Source organism: Chionomys nivalis, chromosome 10, assembly GCF_950005125.1.
Source record: "Chionomys nivalis chromosome 10, mChiNiv1.1, whole genome shotgun sequence".
Lineage (NCBI taxonomy): Eukaryota > Metazoa > Chordata > Mammalia > Rodentia > Cricetidae > Chionomys > Chionomys nivalis.
In genome coordinates, this window is record NC_080095.1 from 82,798,087 (window position 1) to 82,812,853 (window position 14,767).

At 43.0% G+C, this 14,767-nt stretch overlaps 1 protein-coding gene across 2 annotated transcripts in view; it reads left to right on the top strand.

Annotated features, from left to right (window-relative positions):
• Positions 1-340: 340 nt before the first annotated feature.
• The window catches only part of Pik3cg (phosphatidylinositol-4,5-bisphosphate 3-kinase catalytic subunit gamma), a 31,678-nt gene continuing 17,251 nt past the window's right edge, over positions 341-14,767 (top strand). Inside the window, exons 1-7 of one of the 2 annotated variants that reach the window (XM_057782603.1) lie at positions 341-382; positions 2,844-4,850; positions 7,955-8,020; positions 8,130-8,355; positions 9,660-9,763; positions 11,993-12,139; positions 13,958-14,048. In XM_057782603.1, coding sequence (XP_057638586.1) covers positions 2,856-4,850; positions 7,955-8,020; positions 8,130-8,355; positions 9,660-9,763; positions 11,993-12,139; positions 13,958-14,048 — 2,629 coding nt within the window. In that variant the 5' untranslated portion in view covers positions 341-382; positions 2,844-2,855. Of the gene's footprint in view, positions 383-755; positions 808-2,843; positions 4,851-7,954; positions 8,021-8,129; positions 8,356-9,659; positions 9,764-11,992; positions 12,140-13,957; positions 14,049-14,767 lie in introns of those variants that run through there. The other variant, XM_057782604.1, reaches the window with a different exon arrangement.

Sequence of the window (14,767 nt, forward strand, 5' to 3'; positions counted from 1 at the left end):
TGGCTATTGCCTCTTCTTAACAAGTTATGTAATATTGTAGCTGTGCAGGCTTCTTCTTCTACTTATAGCTACACACATGCTTCATTTGTTTATGCCTTGGGTATATTTTTGGTTTGGATCTCCATAATTTGTCAGAGTCTCTCACAATTTTTGAAAAATTAATCCAAAGAGTGAGAAAAAAATAGCGAGGTAAACACTGCACTGTGTCCTGCTCTGCTCGCTCTGTGCTTCAGCAGGAAATGCATTTCTGACACTTTGAAAATGAGCAATCACATGTATAATCAACTTGGTTAAAACTTCCTTCCTGGTAACTGCAACACTTCCTCTGCATCTGGATATGAAGGGAGCCCCAGAAAAGCGGAAGAGTCGAGAGGTGCTTTGGGTAGGTTTGAATTTGTTTTGTTTTTATGGAGTAAACAAATGACCCTCCAGCACCACCACCTCCAGGCTGTATCAGGTACTCCCGCTTTCTATAATTTGCTCTTTGTTCACCCTGACACGGGACAGTCACTTCCTTCTCAGCTAGAATATTTTTATCTGAAGCCGTTGCCGGTTCGAGATGAGCCCACCCCTGAACGTCTGGGTTTCATTGTCTCACTCGGTGTAGACCGTGTATATCCACAAGGTTCCGGCAAGGGCTCGCAGGTGCATCAGCTCTTTGTGGTTTTGTTTGTGAGGAAGGGGGTGGCTTCAGAGCCCATGACGGGAGGTGCTCAAAGACTTACATGTACGTACTTGAAAAATTACTGGACAGACAGTAGTTTTTAAGAGGACAGAGCCGCTTAGTCCCAGCCATGAGGAAAATCAGTGAGTATTTGGTCGGTCTCTTTTCTTCTGCACCTTGTATCGTGATAGTGTGTGAGTTCTTCGTGTCATTGTGGCAGATACCGAATTATATTTGTACACTTAAATTTGGACATCTTTTATTTTAAGTTCATGTCAGTATCGATATAGCTTGTGGTTCTTTTTTGTTAGTTATTCTATAAAGTAACAAAAGACCAAAAGAATCCTTTAAGCTGCAGAAACAGTTGTTTGGGACAGTTGGTTTCATTTATTTGCTAAGTATAGCTTCAATATATTTTAAGAGGAGGGAGTTTTGACTTTAAAAATAACAACTCAAGAATTGGGATAAGTTGAGATCCAATGAAACTGTCTTTTATAACTTTTAATCAAACTCTCCTTTTTAGTATATAAAAAAATATTCCACTGTTCTTCAGAAAAATGCTAATTATGGATCTCATTAACATCAGTTCGAGAGTAAATGATATTTTCTGAAATATTGTGTTTCAGTGTTTGAATGTGGTTTGGGGGTGTACTGTAGTACCAATGTAGCAATGCTTACTATTAAAATGTTTTATGAATCATTTTTCAATTTTAGGTTTCTGAGCATTTCAATAATTGTTGATGGGTTCCTTGGTGGAAGAGGCCATAATGATCCACAAATGCTTTGTAAAACTTGCTAAATGTTAAATATTAAGTTAAATACTTATTAAATATTTGCAGAAAAAGTGGGTAATGTGAGAATAAATTTGTAAATTTCTGATACAGAGATGAAACTATTAGGACAAAAAGAAACTGAATTAATTTAGGGTCTAAACAGAAGGTCACTGAAGGGCAGAAATCCTGTCTGCTACCTGTGGCTCTTCTATCTAAAGCAGAGGCAGGTCAAACCAATTGTTTAGTTAAAATTACCTAAAGGTTCATACTGGCAAAGTCCAGGTATGGTGACCCCTCTACCCTAATATAGTAATGATAGCTAGAGTGGTCCACATTCCACGATTCAAAATGTTATGTGCCTCCAAATGGCTTTGATTACAGCCTTTACCAATTTTGCGATTTTTTTTTTTGAGTTTTATGAATGAAATGACTGGCTGTCTTAAATAGAAAGAAAAAATGAAAAGGAAAAAAATGACAGGAAGTTGACTAGGGAGAAGACTCTGGGTTCAGACAGTTTGAAAATAGAGAAGATGAAGCAAGATCGGGTGTCTGAGTTAGAGAAGTGTGAGAACGAGAAAGGAAATGCCTCGGCTTGTTTTCAAAGTGATGTTCAGAGGCTCACGCTGCACCTTAGACACCAGGACTCCATCCTTGTCTGTATTGCTTTGAGATGGGCTTCAGGGCACTTACCATTGTTGAGCCAGTAAATATCGGACATGGTGCTAAATGAGTGTTTTACATGCTTTGTGCATACGCATGTGAGTGTGGTATTTGTGTATAATGTAACCATACATGTGTGCAGTGACACCTGCAGAGGCCAGAGAAGACACGCTCCACCCGCTTCCTTTCAGACAGGGTCTCTCCCTGAACCTGCAGCTAAGCTGGTGGCCAGTAAGCCCCAGTGCTTTTTTTCCCATCTCCGATCTCCTCCCTTCCAACATACACAGACAGACAGACAGACAGAAACCACTGGGGTTACCGGCCCATGGGAGCTTATGTGGGTAGTAGGATGTGAACTCAAGACCTTATGTTTATACAGCAAGCAGTTTTATCCACTGAGCCATCTCTACAGTCCCATAGTGCTTTGCAAATTTCTAATTAAAACATCACACACACACCTAGAGAAAATGTGCCAGCATGTATGGATCACCCAATCAAAAAGAGGAACTGCCTTATTTAACTTTTGCCTCCACCCCGAAGTATAATAACCAAAATGACAGATAAGTAGGAGATTAAGTAGGCCACATCACCTAAACAGTGAGTGATGGCTGAGAACCACGCTGTGAAAGACAGCACCGCATCCAGCTCACTTGGTCCCTCTAGGCCTGGTGCTCGTATCAACCCACTACACCTTCTCTCGGAATCTGCAGTCTGTCTCCTGACAAAGCTGTTTTCTCCACTCCCAGGTTGCTTAGGGCATGGAGCTGAAGAACTATGAGCAGCCTGTGGTTCTGAGAGAGGACAACCTCCGCCGGCGCCGGAGGATGAAGCCACGCAGCGCGGCAGCCAGCCTGTCCTCGATGGAGCTCATCCCCATTGAGTTCGTGCTGCCCACCAGCCAGCGCATCAGCAAAACTCCAGAAACAGCACTGCTGCACGTGGCTGGCCACGGCAACGTGGAGCAAATGAAAGCCCAGGTCTGGCTGCGTGCACTGGAGACCAGCGTGGCCGCCGAATTCTACCACCGGTTGGGCCCAGACCACTTCCTCCTGCTCTACCAGAAGAAGGGGCAGTGGTATGAGATCTACGACAGGTACCAAGTGGTGCAGACCCTAGACTGCTTGCGCTACTGGAAAATGATGCATAAGAGCCCTGGTCAGATCCACGTGGTACAGCGACACACACCTTCTGAGGAGACCCTAGCTTTCCAAAAGCAGCTTACCTCCCTGATTGGCTACGACGTCACTGACGTCAGCAACGTGCATGATGATGAGCTAGAGTTCACCCGCCGCCGTCTGGTCACGCCTCGCATGGCAGAGGTGGCTGGCCGTGATGCCAGACTCTATGCTATGCACCCTTGGGTGACGTCCAAGCCTCTCCCAGACTACCTGTCAAGGAAGATTGCCAACAATTGCATCTTCATTGTCATCCACCGGAGCACCACCAGTCAAACCATCAAGGTCTCCGCGGATGATACACCCGGCGCCATCCTTCAGAGCTTCTTCACCAAGATGGCCAAGAAGAAGTCCCTATTGAATATCCCAGAAAGTCAGAGTGAGCAGGACTTTGTGCTGCGGGTCTGTGGCCGCGATGAGTACCTGGTTGGCGAAACGCCCCTTAAAAACTTCCAGTGGGTGAGGCAATGCCTCAAGAACGGAGACGAAATACACCTGGTGCTCGACACGCCTCCAGACCCAGCCCTAGACGAGGTGAGGAAGGAAGACTGGCCACTGGTGGATGACTGCACGGGAGTCACCGGCTACCACGAGCAGCTCACCATCCACGGCAAGGACCACGAGAGTGTGTTCACGGTGTCTTTGTGGGACTGTGACCGAAAGTTCAGGGTCAAGATTAGAGGCATTGACATCCCTGTCCTACCCCGGAACACCGACCTCACTGTGTTTGTGGAAGCCAACATCCAACATGGACAACAAGTCCTTTGCCAAAGGAGAACCAGCCCTAAGCCCTTCACGGAGGAAGTGCTCTGGAATGTGTGGTTGGAATTCGGCATCAAAATCAAAGACTTGCCCAAAGGGGCCCTGTTGAACCTTCAGATCTACTGCTGCAAAACGCCAGCACTGTCCAGCAAGGCATCTTCAGAGACGCCAGGCTTGGAGTCCAAGAGCAAAGCCCAGCTTCTCTATTATGTGAATTTACTGCTAATAGACCACCGGTTCCTGCTCCGCCATGGTGACTATGTCCTCCACATGTGGCAGATATCTGGGAAGGCGGAGGAACAAGGCAGCTTCAATGCTGACAAGCTCACGTCTGCGACCAACCCTGACAAGGAGAACTCAATGTCCATCTCCATCCTGCTGGACAACTACTGTCATCCCATAGCCCTGCCTAAGCATCAGCCCACCCCCGACCCGGAAGGAGATAGAGTCCGAGCTGAAATGCCCAATCAGCTTCGCAAGCAACTGGAGGCGATCATAGCCACCGATCCACTTAACCCCCTCACAGCTGAGGACAAAGAACTGCTGTGGCATTTTAGATATGAAAGCCTGAAGCATCCGAAGGCATACCCTAAGCTATTCAGTTCTGTGAAATGGGGACAGCAAGAAATTGTGGCCAAAACATACCAGCTGTTAGCTAGAAGGGAAGTGTGGGATCAAAGTGCTTTGGACGTTGGTTTAACCATGCAGCTCCTGGACTGCAATTTTTCAGATGAAAACGTAAGAGCCATTGCAGTTCAGAAACTGGAGAGCCTGGAGGACGATGATGTTTTGCATTACCTTCTCCAGCTGGTGCAGGTAGGCTCCGGGGAGGTTAGCAGGAACTGCTGTCTCAGAGAACGGATTTGCATGCACTCAGGCACCCCCTGAAGCCTTCATCCCACACCCTTTGTTCAGTTTCATGATCAGTCAGACCAGAGCTGATGAAGCCACGCCAAAAAGTTGTAAAAGCTCTCATTGACTTTTTTTTTTTCAGTGTCTTTGAGGGTTTGCCAGCAAGCTTTTGAAAGACATCAGTGCTGTCCTTCACTTTTTAGGAGCATTGCCCCAGTGGGAGTCACGTTGTCCTGTTTAATTATTTTAATGATGAGTTGAACTTGTTGCAAGCTTCCTTATGCCAAGGCTCCAAGCGATTTACATATATTTTTGTGTATTGTGTCATTTGATTCCACCAATAGCTATAATGGTGATCAAATTGGAATTTGGGTTTGCATTTTATACATATGGAAACTGAGATACAAGGAGACTAAGCTATGTCTTCAAGACCACATATTTTTAAAAGAAATGGACCTATTAACCCCTGGCTTTAATCATGTTCACATCTACCAAATATCCTACATGAATCTAGTGGCAGGATAATGTGGGCTAGAAAATTTTAAATCTCTGTCTGTGCTTATTACAGTTTATATAACAACATGTCATATCCCGGTGACATCTTTTAAAAGTTTTTCTTAATTCTTGAGAATTTTATACAGGTATATATTGAAATATGATGATATATAACCCCTAGTTTCCCTACAAATTATCTTCTGTCCTTGTTAATATATCTCTCTCTCAAGTTAATGTCCATTTTTCTCTGATAACTGGTAAGTCCAGTTATCACTGTCCATGTGTTTATGGGTATGCAGCCACCCACTGGAGGAGCATGGGTATCTTACCAGTGGCCACATCTTCCAGAAAGCATGACTTTCCCTCTCCTGTCAGCTCTCCACTGCCAATAGCTCCTCAATAAGAGGTGGGCCTAGAGGCCCTCTACCCCAACTGTGACAGACATGGGCTGCTTTGATCCTGTGTGTGTCGTGTACAGGTAACCACAGTTACTGTGAGTTCAGGATGGCTTTGAGGTCGCTTTACATGAGAAAATGTCATGCTTAGTACTGTACTCCTATGGCTGGGGAAGTCATAAGCCCAAGGTTGAACTTGCTAATGTTATTTGGCTAAATGGTTGTGCTGTCCAGAATCTTGGCAGCTGCCCTTTTCAAACAGGCATGGGTCTGTGTTTCACTGAGTTCCCATGATTCTCCCTGTGGTCCTGTGGGGTCAGTGATATGCCTGCGATTTAGCTGAGTTGTCAAAGAACTAAGAAGCAAGAACGCTGCTCATGATAGTAGTTCTCAACTTACGTCCTATTACTTGATACAGGAAAGGAACAGAAAAGCTAAGATAGAAATGGTATTGTACAATGCAGATGTGGTTATTCCTTAGTTCAACAGCTTCTTCAGTGAGAAGACAAATCCTCCAGATTTTCTGCAGTACACGTGTGTGTGTGTGTGTGTGTGTGTGTGTGTGTGTCTTTGTCAGCTCAATTAAATGCCCGTGTATTTAATAACAAATTACGAAAAGGGCTTCTGGGGAAACCATAGAGTACTATGAGTAAATAGGGGGCCCAGGTAGCACTTAATTTTGATTAATGTATCTAGAGAAAGTTCTGAGTAGGCAATACTTGATCTGACAATTTTTCATTAAAACTTTCCAAAGTAAACTTTATTGGATTCAAAGATAAATAATGTTTTTCTTGGAACCACTTTGGGTGAAAGAGGTCAATTGTGAGCTGAAATTTGAAGAGTGGTGCTCATTTGTGCAGCGATTTGAAACATTTCAGCCCCGACTAAATGACTCACTGTTGGCTAAAATGGTCCTTTGGTTGCGATCTGCATCATTGTTGTAGAAGTGAAACACGAAGGAAGACCAGCTCTAGGGTTAGAAACTTACAGCACAATTTAAAGTGAGCTCTGTTGACTGAGAAACCACATTCTCAGAACTCAGCTTAAATGCAGCTTCTGTGGCACCTACTTGACCACACCCAAGAGAGGCACTTCGGAAAGAGGGACTAAGATTTAAACATTATAAGGTCAGTATTGATAGGATCAGTATTGATAGGATCTAACTGCGAACTCAGAGTGAGAACTGTGAACACACCAAAAAGACTTCAGGCTCCAAAATACATGCTGCGGTGGAAACGTCTTCTGTTCTTTGGGGGAAAAGAATGACCATTCCTATTTATAAAGGAACTATTCTAAGATAGTCAGTTTTAGACTTATACACATGACCGACCTTCTAACTCAATATATGCATCAATCATTAAATAATACTTGTTGCTTTTAAAACCATTAACTATTTAAAGCTTATTGAAAAATAAAACATGAAAAACAAGTAGGCACCCACAAAGATTTAGTTTGTTTCCATTTTACTGGTTATCTTTCTTCAATAATAGAGCTGTCATTTCATGTATCAATATCCAACCCAGAACCAACACTGTGAAGATGACCAAACACTAACAATGGAGACAATCAGGGGTATGTGACACAGAAGATCAAGTTCTGCCTAAGGGAGCATAGACAATCAGGGGTATTTTACACAAAGCTCTGTGCCACAGTTTGGCAGGGTAGGGACTGCTTTTACCTACAGTAAGAAGGGAGGAGTTGCCCGAAAGGGAAGCTATGGGGCTTCAGGACCTTCACACTTGGCACTCAGCTGCACCTAATGTTCCTCTCTTGAGTACTGTATTGCTACTCCCCATTTGCTTTACAACAGGCTTTCTTGCCTTCCACTTTAAAGAATTATTATAGCCGTGTCTACCTCTCCCCTTCCAATAACCCAGTTCATTCTAACTTGGAACAAAGCCTTCACAACTTCATCTCTGCCATTAACCTGACCACTGCACTGAACATCAGGGGTCCTGCAGCCCATGCGGTCCTCTTCTAGGATGCTAAGCAAGTGCCCACCTCGCCGTCTTCAGTGTTCACTAAGCAGGGGATTGGATGTGAGTGGCTAGGAAGATTCTTACCACCTTAACTGGAAAGATTCATTCACACATAACCATGCATTTTTGTCCATTTCATTTATTCTGACTGACCACCACAGAGTATAATCCTTCAAATGCCAATGTGCTCTTCCTTTAGGCTGTGAAATTTGAACCATACCATGACAGTGCTCTGGCCCGATTCCTGCTGAAGCGCGGTTTGAGAGTAAGTATTTCCACTTTGATAACTGCATGACAATTTAGGGTACCAGGAATTGTCTGATAAACCTACAACATTCGTCATCCTGACCTCAACCATCTTGTACCCATCTCAGAACAAAAGAATTGGCCACTTCTTGTTCTGGTTCCTGCGAAGTGAGATAGCCCAGTCCAGACACTATCAGCAGAGGTTCGCCGTGATCCTGGAAGCTTACCTGCGGGGATGCGGCATGGCCATGCTGCAGGACTTCACGCAGCAGGTCCAAGTGATCGAGATGCTACAAAAAGTGACCATTGATATCAAATCACTCTCTGCTGAAAAGTATGATGTCAGCTCCCAAGGTACAGTGGCTGAATTTTCTCGGTTCTCCTTCTAAATGCCAAGATTGATATGATTCTTCTTTCTGAAATTCAAGTTGTATTTTGCTAAAAGCAGTCAAGAAGACATTTTTTGTTTCCTATTTGCATGAAGTAAGCAGATTTAAAGCTCTCCTTCTATAAGACATGATGCTTTAAGACCATAAATTCACATGTTCTTAAAAATGAAGTTATATATATGAAATTTGGAGAAATTGAAGAACCATGTGTGCATAGAAGATGTAATTTTCAATAACAGATTCATATACAAAAAGTTATTTCCAAATCCTCTCCTCTCCCCATCTTTGAATACATTCATGCTAATTTCAGATTGTCAGAATATTGAGAGGTTAGGTTGAGAATAATACACATATGTAAATGTATGTCACTTTCGCATATATACACATACACACACACACACACACACACACTTCCTCTCTGTAGCCATTTCCAATATCTTGTCTCTGCTCTAGGAAAATTGATAACTTCTTTAAAGTTTTGATGAATACCGCATGAAATTGTCTTCACTGACACATCTTTCTGGCAAGATAAACTATATGAATCTTGAACCTAGAAAAATATCTTTTACTCAGTTAATAAGCCTGGACCCAGAACTATGGCTTAAAGAGAATACTAACATCCCCGACCAAAAGTGATTTAAGCTTTTGAATATTTTAAATTTCTAACCTTCTCTTTGGATTGTCCTCTAGCACATGGCTTGTGCTACCCTCCAAAACTACTCATGGTAGTAATAACAGTCTTACATTTGAACAGGCCTCTTCCTGTTTTCCAGGCAGTAATCTGTACTCCGTGTGTTTTGCCTTGAGAATTTTGAGGTTGCCACATCTTTTGTACATAACCTAACTTCCTCTTTTGAGAAGAATTTACAGAACTCTAACCCGACTCTATTGAATAGTGTTCACATGTCTCCTCTAAAAACCAGTTGGCCGTTAAAAGGCTCAGGCTGGAAAGACAAGGGCAGGGCTAGGCTCACTCTCAGCACACCCTCTCTGCTGTGGTGATAGAGGATTTCCCATGTGTTCACATGTATCCTCTGCCTAAAAAGGGACATTCGCAGTTCAGCGGCTCACAGCAATCCTGACTTACTTGGTCTGCTCAAGAGTTAGATCTCCAAAGGCAGAGTTCTCTAGTCCTTTTCCTACTGCTGCTTTCCAAACCAAATACGTAGACCACACAGGGAACCCAGGTGACCCCAGGTTACGCTGAGATGGTGGATAGTACGGCTGTCTTGTGCTGGCTTAACTCCTGTCTGCTTTTGACAATTGCAGTTATTTCACAGCTCAAGCAAAAGCTTGAAAACCTGCAGAATTCCAGTCTTCCCAAGAGCTTCAGAGTTCCCTATGATCCTGGACTGAAAGCTGGTACCCTGGTGGTAGGTATCAGTGGGATGTCTCTGTGTGTTCCTTGTATCTTACAAGTGTCTAGCATGCTTTCTAGAGTCAGGGCCTTCACAGTGGATCTTCTGAAGGCACAGGGAGCTAGAGCAGCCCTGGATGGGGTTCTATCAAGCCCTTCCCTAATCTTTAGCACCCAATGCCCCAATACTCAGTAATTTCCCTTCTACTGCATTTTAAATCAGGTTACTAGTATATCCTTTATACTAGTGTGAATTCAGTGAGTTTTCTGTACCAGCAGCAAAATCTAGATACTCAACATTCTTCTAAAAATGTTACAGAATTCTTCAAGTCAGAATCAGCTGACCGTACTGTAGGAGGATCTATACCTCACTCTCCAATCCCTTCTATTGATCTAAGTGTCTGTATGAGTGTCAGTGACACTGCAGTAACAACCACTCTGCATGCTTGTAAGAATCTTACAGCAGTATATCTCCACTAACCCACCCCTTCTGCATGTATTTTAAACCCCATAGTATATTATTTTTCTTTAAAAAAAATATATGTATAGCTAAACAGATTAAACCATTTTAAACATTTACCCACATATTATTATGTTGGATACTCTCTCAATACTACTTTTCTTGGATCTTTAACAATTTATCCTACAAGCTGTTGGCAATACATTCTTTCAGAACTAATTTAGCTGAAAATGTTTACTACGCATTTATTTTTTGAGCAATATTTTCACTAGGCAGAGAAACCTAACTTGCCATTTTCTCTTGCCATACCGTTCTCTTCTGGTTTGCCTATGTCCTGATGAGAATACGCCAACTTTGTCTTTGATGTTCTGTTTGTAATACAGCCTTTTCCCCATTTCTTTTCATGTTTCTTTCCTCCCTGGTTTTCAGTGGGTTGGTGATGATATGTGTTGGCCCAGGTTTCTTATTTCAAGTGCCAGGCTATGGTGCTCCTCGCACGTGTGGGTGTCTGTTCTATCACACTTGTGTTCTATCACACTTGGAAACTGTTTGAGTATTGTTATTGTCTGTCAACCTGTTCTGCCCTCTCTTTGAGACTTCAATTATTATACGGACTGCTAGGCCCTAAGTTCAGCATGGGTGACTTTTCTTCATACTTTAACCGAGAAACAGCTCCCAGAAGTAAGCTGAGACAGCTGCAAGGATACCTTTGTCTGACAAAACATCTAATGTCTGACAAGAGTTGTCCATGTGTCTTTCCTGGTCTAGTTGCTCACAGGACAGAAATACTTGTAGCAGTTAAACCTCACGGAAAGAAGAGGAGACATTTCCTTCACGTCTCTAAATCTATAAACAGTTACTAGGAAAGGGGCTGCATAACAAAGGCACATTCAATCCACTGTCACAGTTTAGATAACAGTATTATGATTATTAATATAGCTTTCCAACTGTTTGCTTTTAAAAATTGACAACATATTTTTACTTTTTTATTTTATGTGTATGAGTAATTTTGCTTGCCTGCTATGCATATGCAGTGCCTGAGGAGACCAGAAGAGTGGTGGATACCCTGGAATTGGAATTACAAGATGTTGTGAGCTGCCCTGTGTGGGTGCTGGGAACCAATCCCAGGTCCTCTGCAAGAGCAGTGCTCTTAACTGCTGAACTCTCTCTCCAGCCCCCTACATTATGTTTCTGATTTGTGGTGCATTCATTTTTGGCTAAAACCCAGCAAAGGTTTGGGTTTGGTTTTATGGCTGCTGTCACAGTGCTTTGTTTAGATATGAGGGTTACAGGGGACTGGGCTGGAAGCCCTGTACCCAAGTGCCAGATTTTCCACTTATTCCTGTTAAACTTCCCTGATTTAGATTTGACTGACATCTGATTCTTGAGTAATAATATTTCAGACACTGTGGTAGCTCTAGAACTCCTTTTTCAGATTAAATCTCAGGAAGGGAATGCAGAAACAGATACTAGCATCAGTGCTCTGAGCGGATGGTGGTGTGGGACAGTATGGGAATGCGGGAACCTGGTGCCTGCTGCACATGTGGTCTTTCCGCAGACCTCAGAGCTCCTCGGAGCACAGCCTGAGAGCCAACGTTGGAAGGACTGTGAATTTTCTCACACGCAGAGAGTATTTTGAGTTTAGACAAGAGCACCTTCTATATTTAATCCAAATCTTGAAAATCATTTCCAACCAGGACTTTGCCCTTGTATACAGAAATGTTCTACAAGAGAATCAGAGCCCCTGAAGTGTGTATTCATGATATTGCAACCACTTCCTTGCAGATTGAAAAATGCAAAGTGATGGCCTCCAAGAAAAAGCCCCTGTGGCTGGAGTTTAAATGTGCTGACCCCACGGTCCTATCCAATGAAACCATCGGGATCATCTTTAAACATGGCGATGATCTTCGACAAGACATGTTGATCTTACAGGTAGGTTGAGGTAAAGGAACTGTGTGTTTTGCAATTATTTGAAGAAAGGATTTTATATTAGTCTAAAACATGCCTTCCTTTCTGTTTTTTGTTTCATGTGATAAACAGCAATCAAAGGGTACTTAATAGAGAAGTCTTACTTGGTGACAGTAGCTATGGATCATTAGGCAAGCCATCTAATGAGCACCATGGTTCTCCATCCTGCCAAAGATGGGCTTCCGACATTCCCTAGCAGGCGGATACACTCGCCTCACCTGTCCTTTAGAAACCAGCTTCTCATGCCTCATTACAGAAGAGGCAAAAGTTTCTAAAACCCTGGTATGACAAAGCATTGTACGTTAAAGGCAGGCTATTTAAAACCAATATTTTCAGTTTCCTTAAGATTCTGTTTTAGTTTATTTCTAACATAGTGCTCAGCTTTCTTTTCAAGGACAGGTCATTTCATTGCTGTTCTTGTCTCTTGTTTTTGTTTTCTGTCCAAGAAAGATTTTTAAAAGGAAAAGGAAAGAAATAAATTATTTAATCTTTTTTTATAATGAACTTTGTTTTAAATAAATCTGTAGAGTCTTTTGAATTTGTAAAGATGAGCATTTCAAAACCACAAAAAGTTGCCTTCCTGTTGCTCTAATTCTGAGGGACAGTTCATACTTAGACTTTTGTTGAAACTCACTGTTTACTGTAACTCTCTAAGTCTGTGTTCCTTTACCTCTGAGTGGAAACAATAATTATATTCCCAATAGAAGAATCACACATAAAAGAAGAACCGGCTAATATGTGGTGTTGATATCACCATTTCTGATTTCACTGCCTTGGTTGTAGCATGGGCCTTGTGGATATCAGAGGGGCAAACACGCAAAAGGACATTCAGTTGTTGTGGGAAACAGACATAAGAAGTGGAGTGTTTGATGAGGGAGATGGTGAAATGTGGAAAAAAAAAAAACAAAAACAAGAAACCTTCCCCCAAGTGAAAACTATTATCCATTTCTTCAACATACACCCCAGGGGCTGAAATTAACAGATCTGCAATGGCAGGAAATTTCTGAGTATCAGGCTGATCAATTAAAGTTAAGTTGTTACTATGTATTTTAAATTTACTCATATACTGTGTGTAACCAGAGAAGATTCCTGGCTTTTTTTTTTAATTTTAATTTTTTTATTCATTTTACATACCAACCAGCTTCCACCCACCTCCTCCTGCCCCCTGCTACCTCTCCCCAGCACCCCCCTCCTCCCAAAGGGTAAGATCTCCTATGGGGAGTCAACAAAGCCTGGAACACTAAGTTGAGGCAAGAGTAAGCCACCCCCTTTCCCTGCATCAAGATTGAGCAAGTCATGCCATTGCAGGGAATAGGCTCCAAAAAGCCAGCTCATGCACCAGGGATAGATCCTGGTCCCACTGCCAGTGGCCCCTCAAACAGACCAAGCTATACAACTGTCTCCCACATGCAAAGGGCCTAGTTAGAGCCTGTGCAGGCTTCCCAGCTGTCTGTCTAGAGTCCAGAGTCCATGAGCTCCCACAAGTTCAGGTCAGCAGTCTCCATGGGCTTCCCTGTCATGATCTTGAACCCCTGCCCTTGCTCATATAGCCCCTCCTCCCTCTCTTAGACTGGACTCCCAAAGCTCAGCCTGGTGCTTGGCTATCGCTCACTCCATCCTCCCCCAACTTGACCATCCTGTTCCCTCATATTCTCGCCTCCTGTCCCCTCCTCTCTACTGCCCCCCCCCCAGTTTATCCAAGGTTCCTGGCTCTTTTAAGAGAGAAGAAAATGCATTGGTCAACATCTATGTATAGTAGAAATGTCTGTACTTGATTCCCAGATTCTACGCATCATGGAGTCCATTTGGGAGACGGAATCCCTGGACCTGTGCCTTCTGCCATATGGCTGCATCTCAACTGGTGACAAAATAGGTTTGTAGTCGCATCCGGCAATGAGCATACCACTCTCGGTGAAGCGTTCCTTAGCTGGCAAGCCATACTTAAAAATCAGAAGGTAGCTATGTCCCCAGGTTGCTGAAAGTGACTCTGGGTTCAATGAGGGCGTAATGAAGACACGCGGATAACTGACTCAGGTCTGTGACCACAAAGGGAACGAGCATCCTGAGAACTGCGCCCTCCTCCAGCTCCTCTCCCCATCTCCACCACAGCTCATGTCATTGCACACTAAGCTTTTCTCTCACAAATAACATTTAAAATTAGACAGAAAGAACTGTCACTTCTTTTTAAATTCCAGAATTCACATTACTGGAGCTATTACACACTCCACTCAGGTACTTTTTTAGACATTTAACATTTTAGTTTCAGCCTCTCTTATTTTTATTCAAGGTTCTCCTATGAAAACTGCACAAAACATTTCAGGCCATGTTACCTAAAAAGGGAAAGGTACCAATCGCAAGCAAGAAAGGCTGAACTTGGCACATAGATGTCTTCATCTGTTAGTACTCAAAAGCAGCCATTTCCTCTCCTTATTCAGGGATATTGAAAGAGTATTCCATACAAATCCTGCAGCCATTGGCTGTTATTACCTTTTCAAGAAACAAACAACAAAATAGCTCAGACCTGAAAAATAGAGCTTTGGCCTCAAAAAGCATCAGATAAAAGAAAAAACCCTCTACGCCACTCAGTCAAGA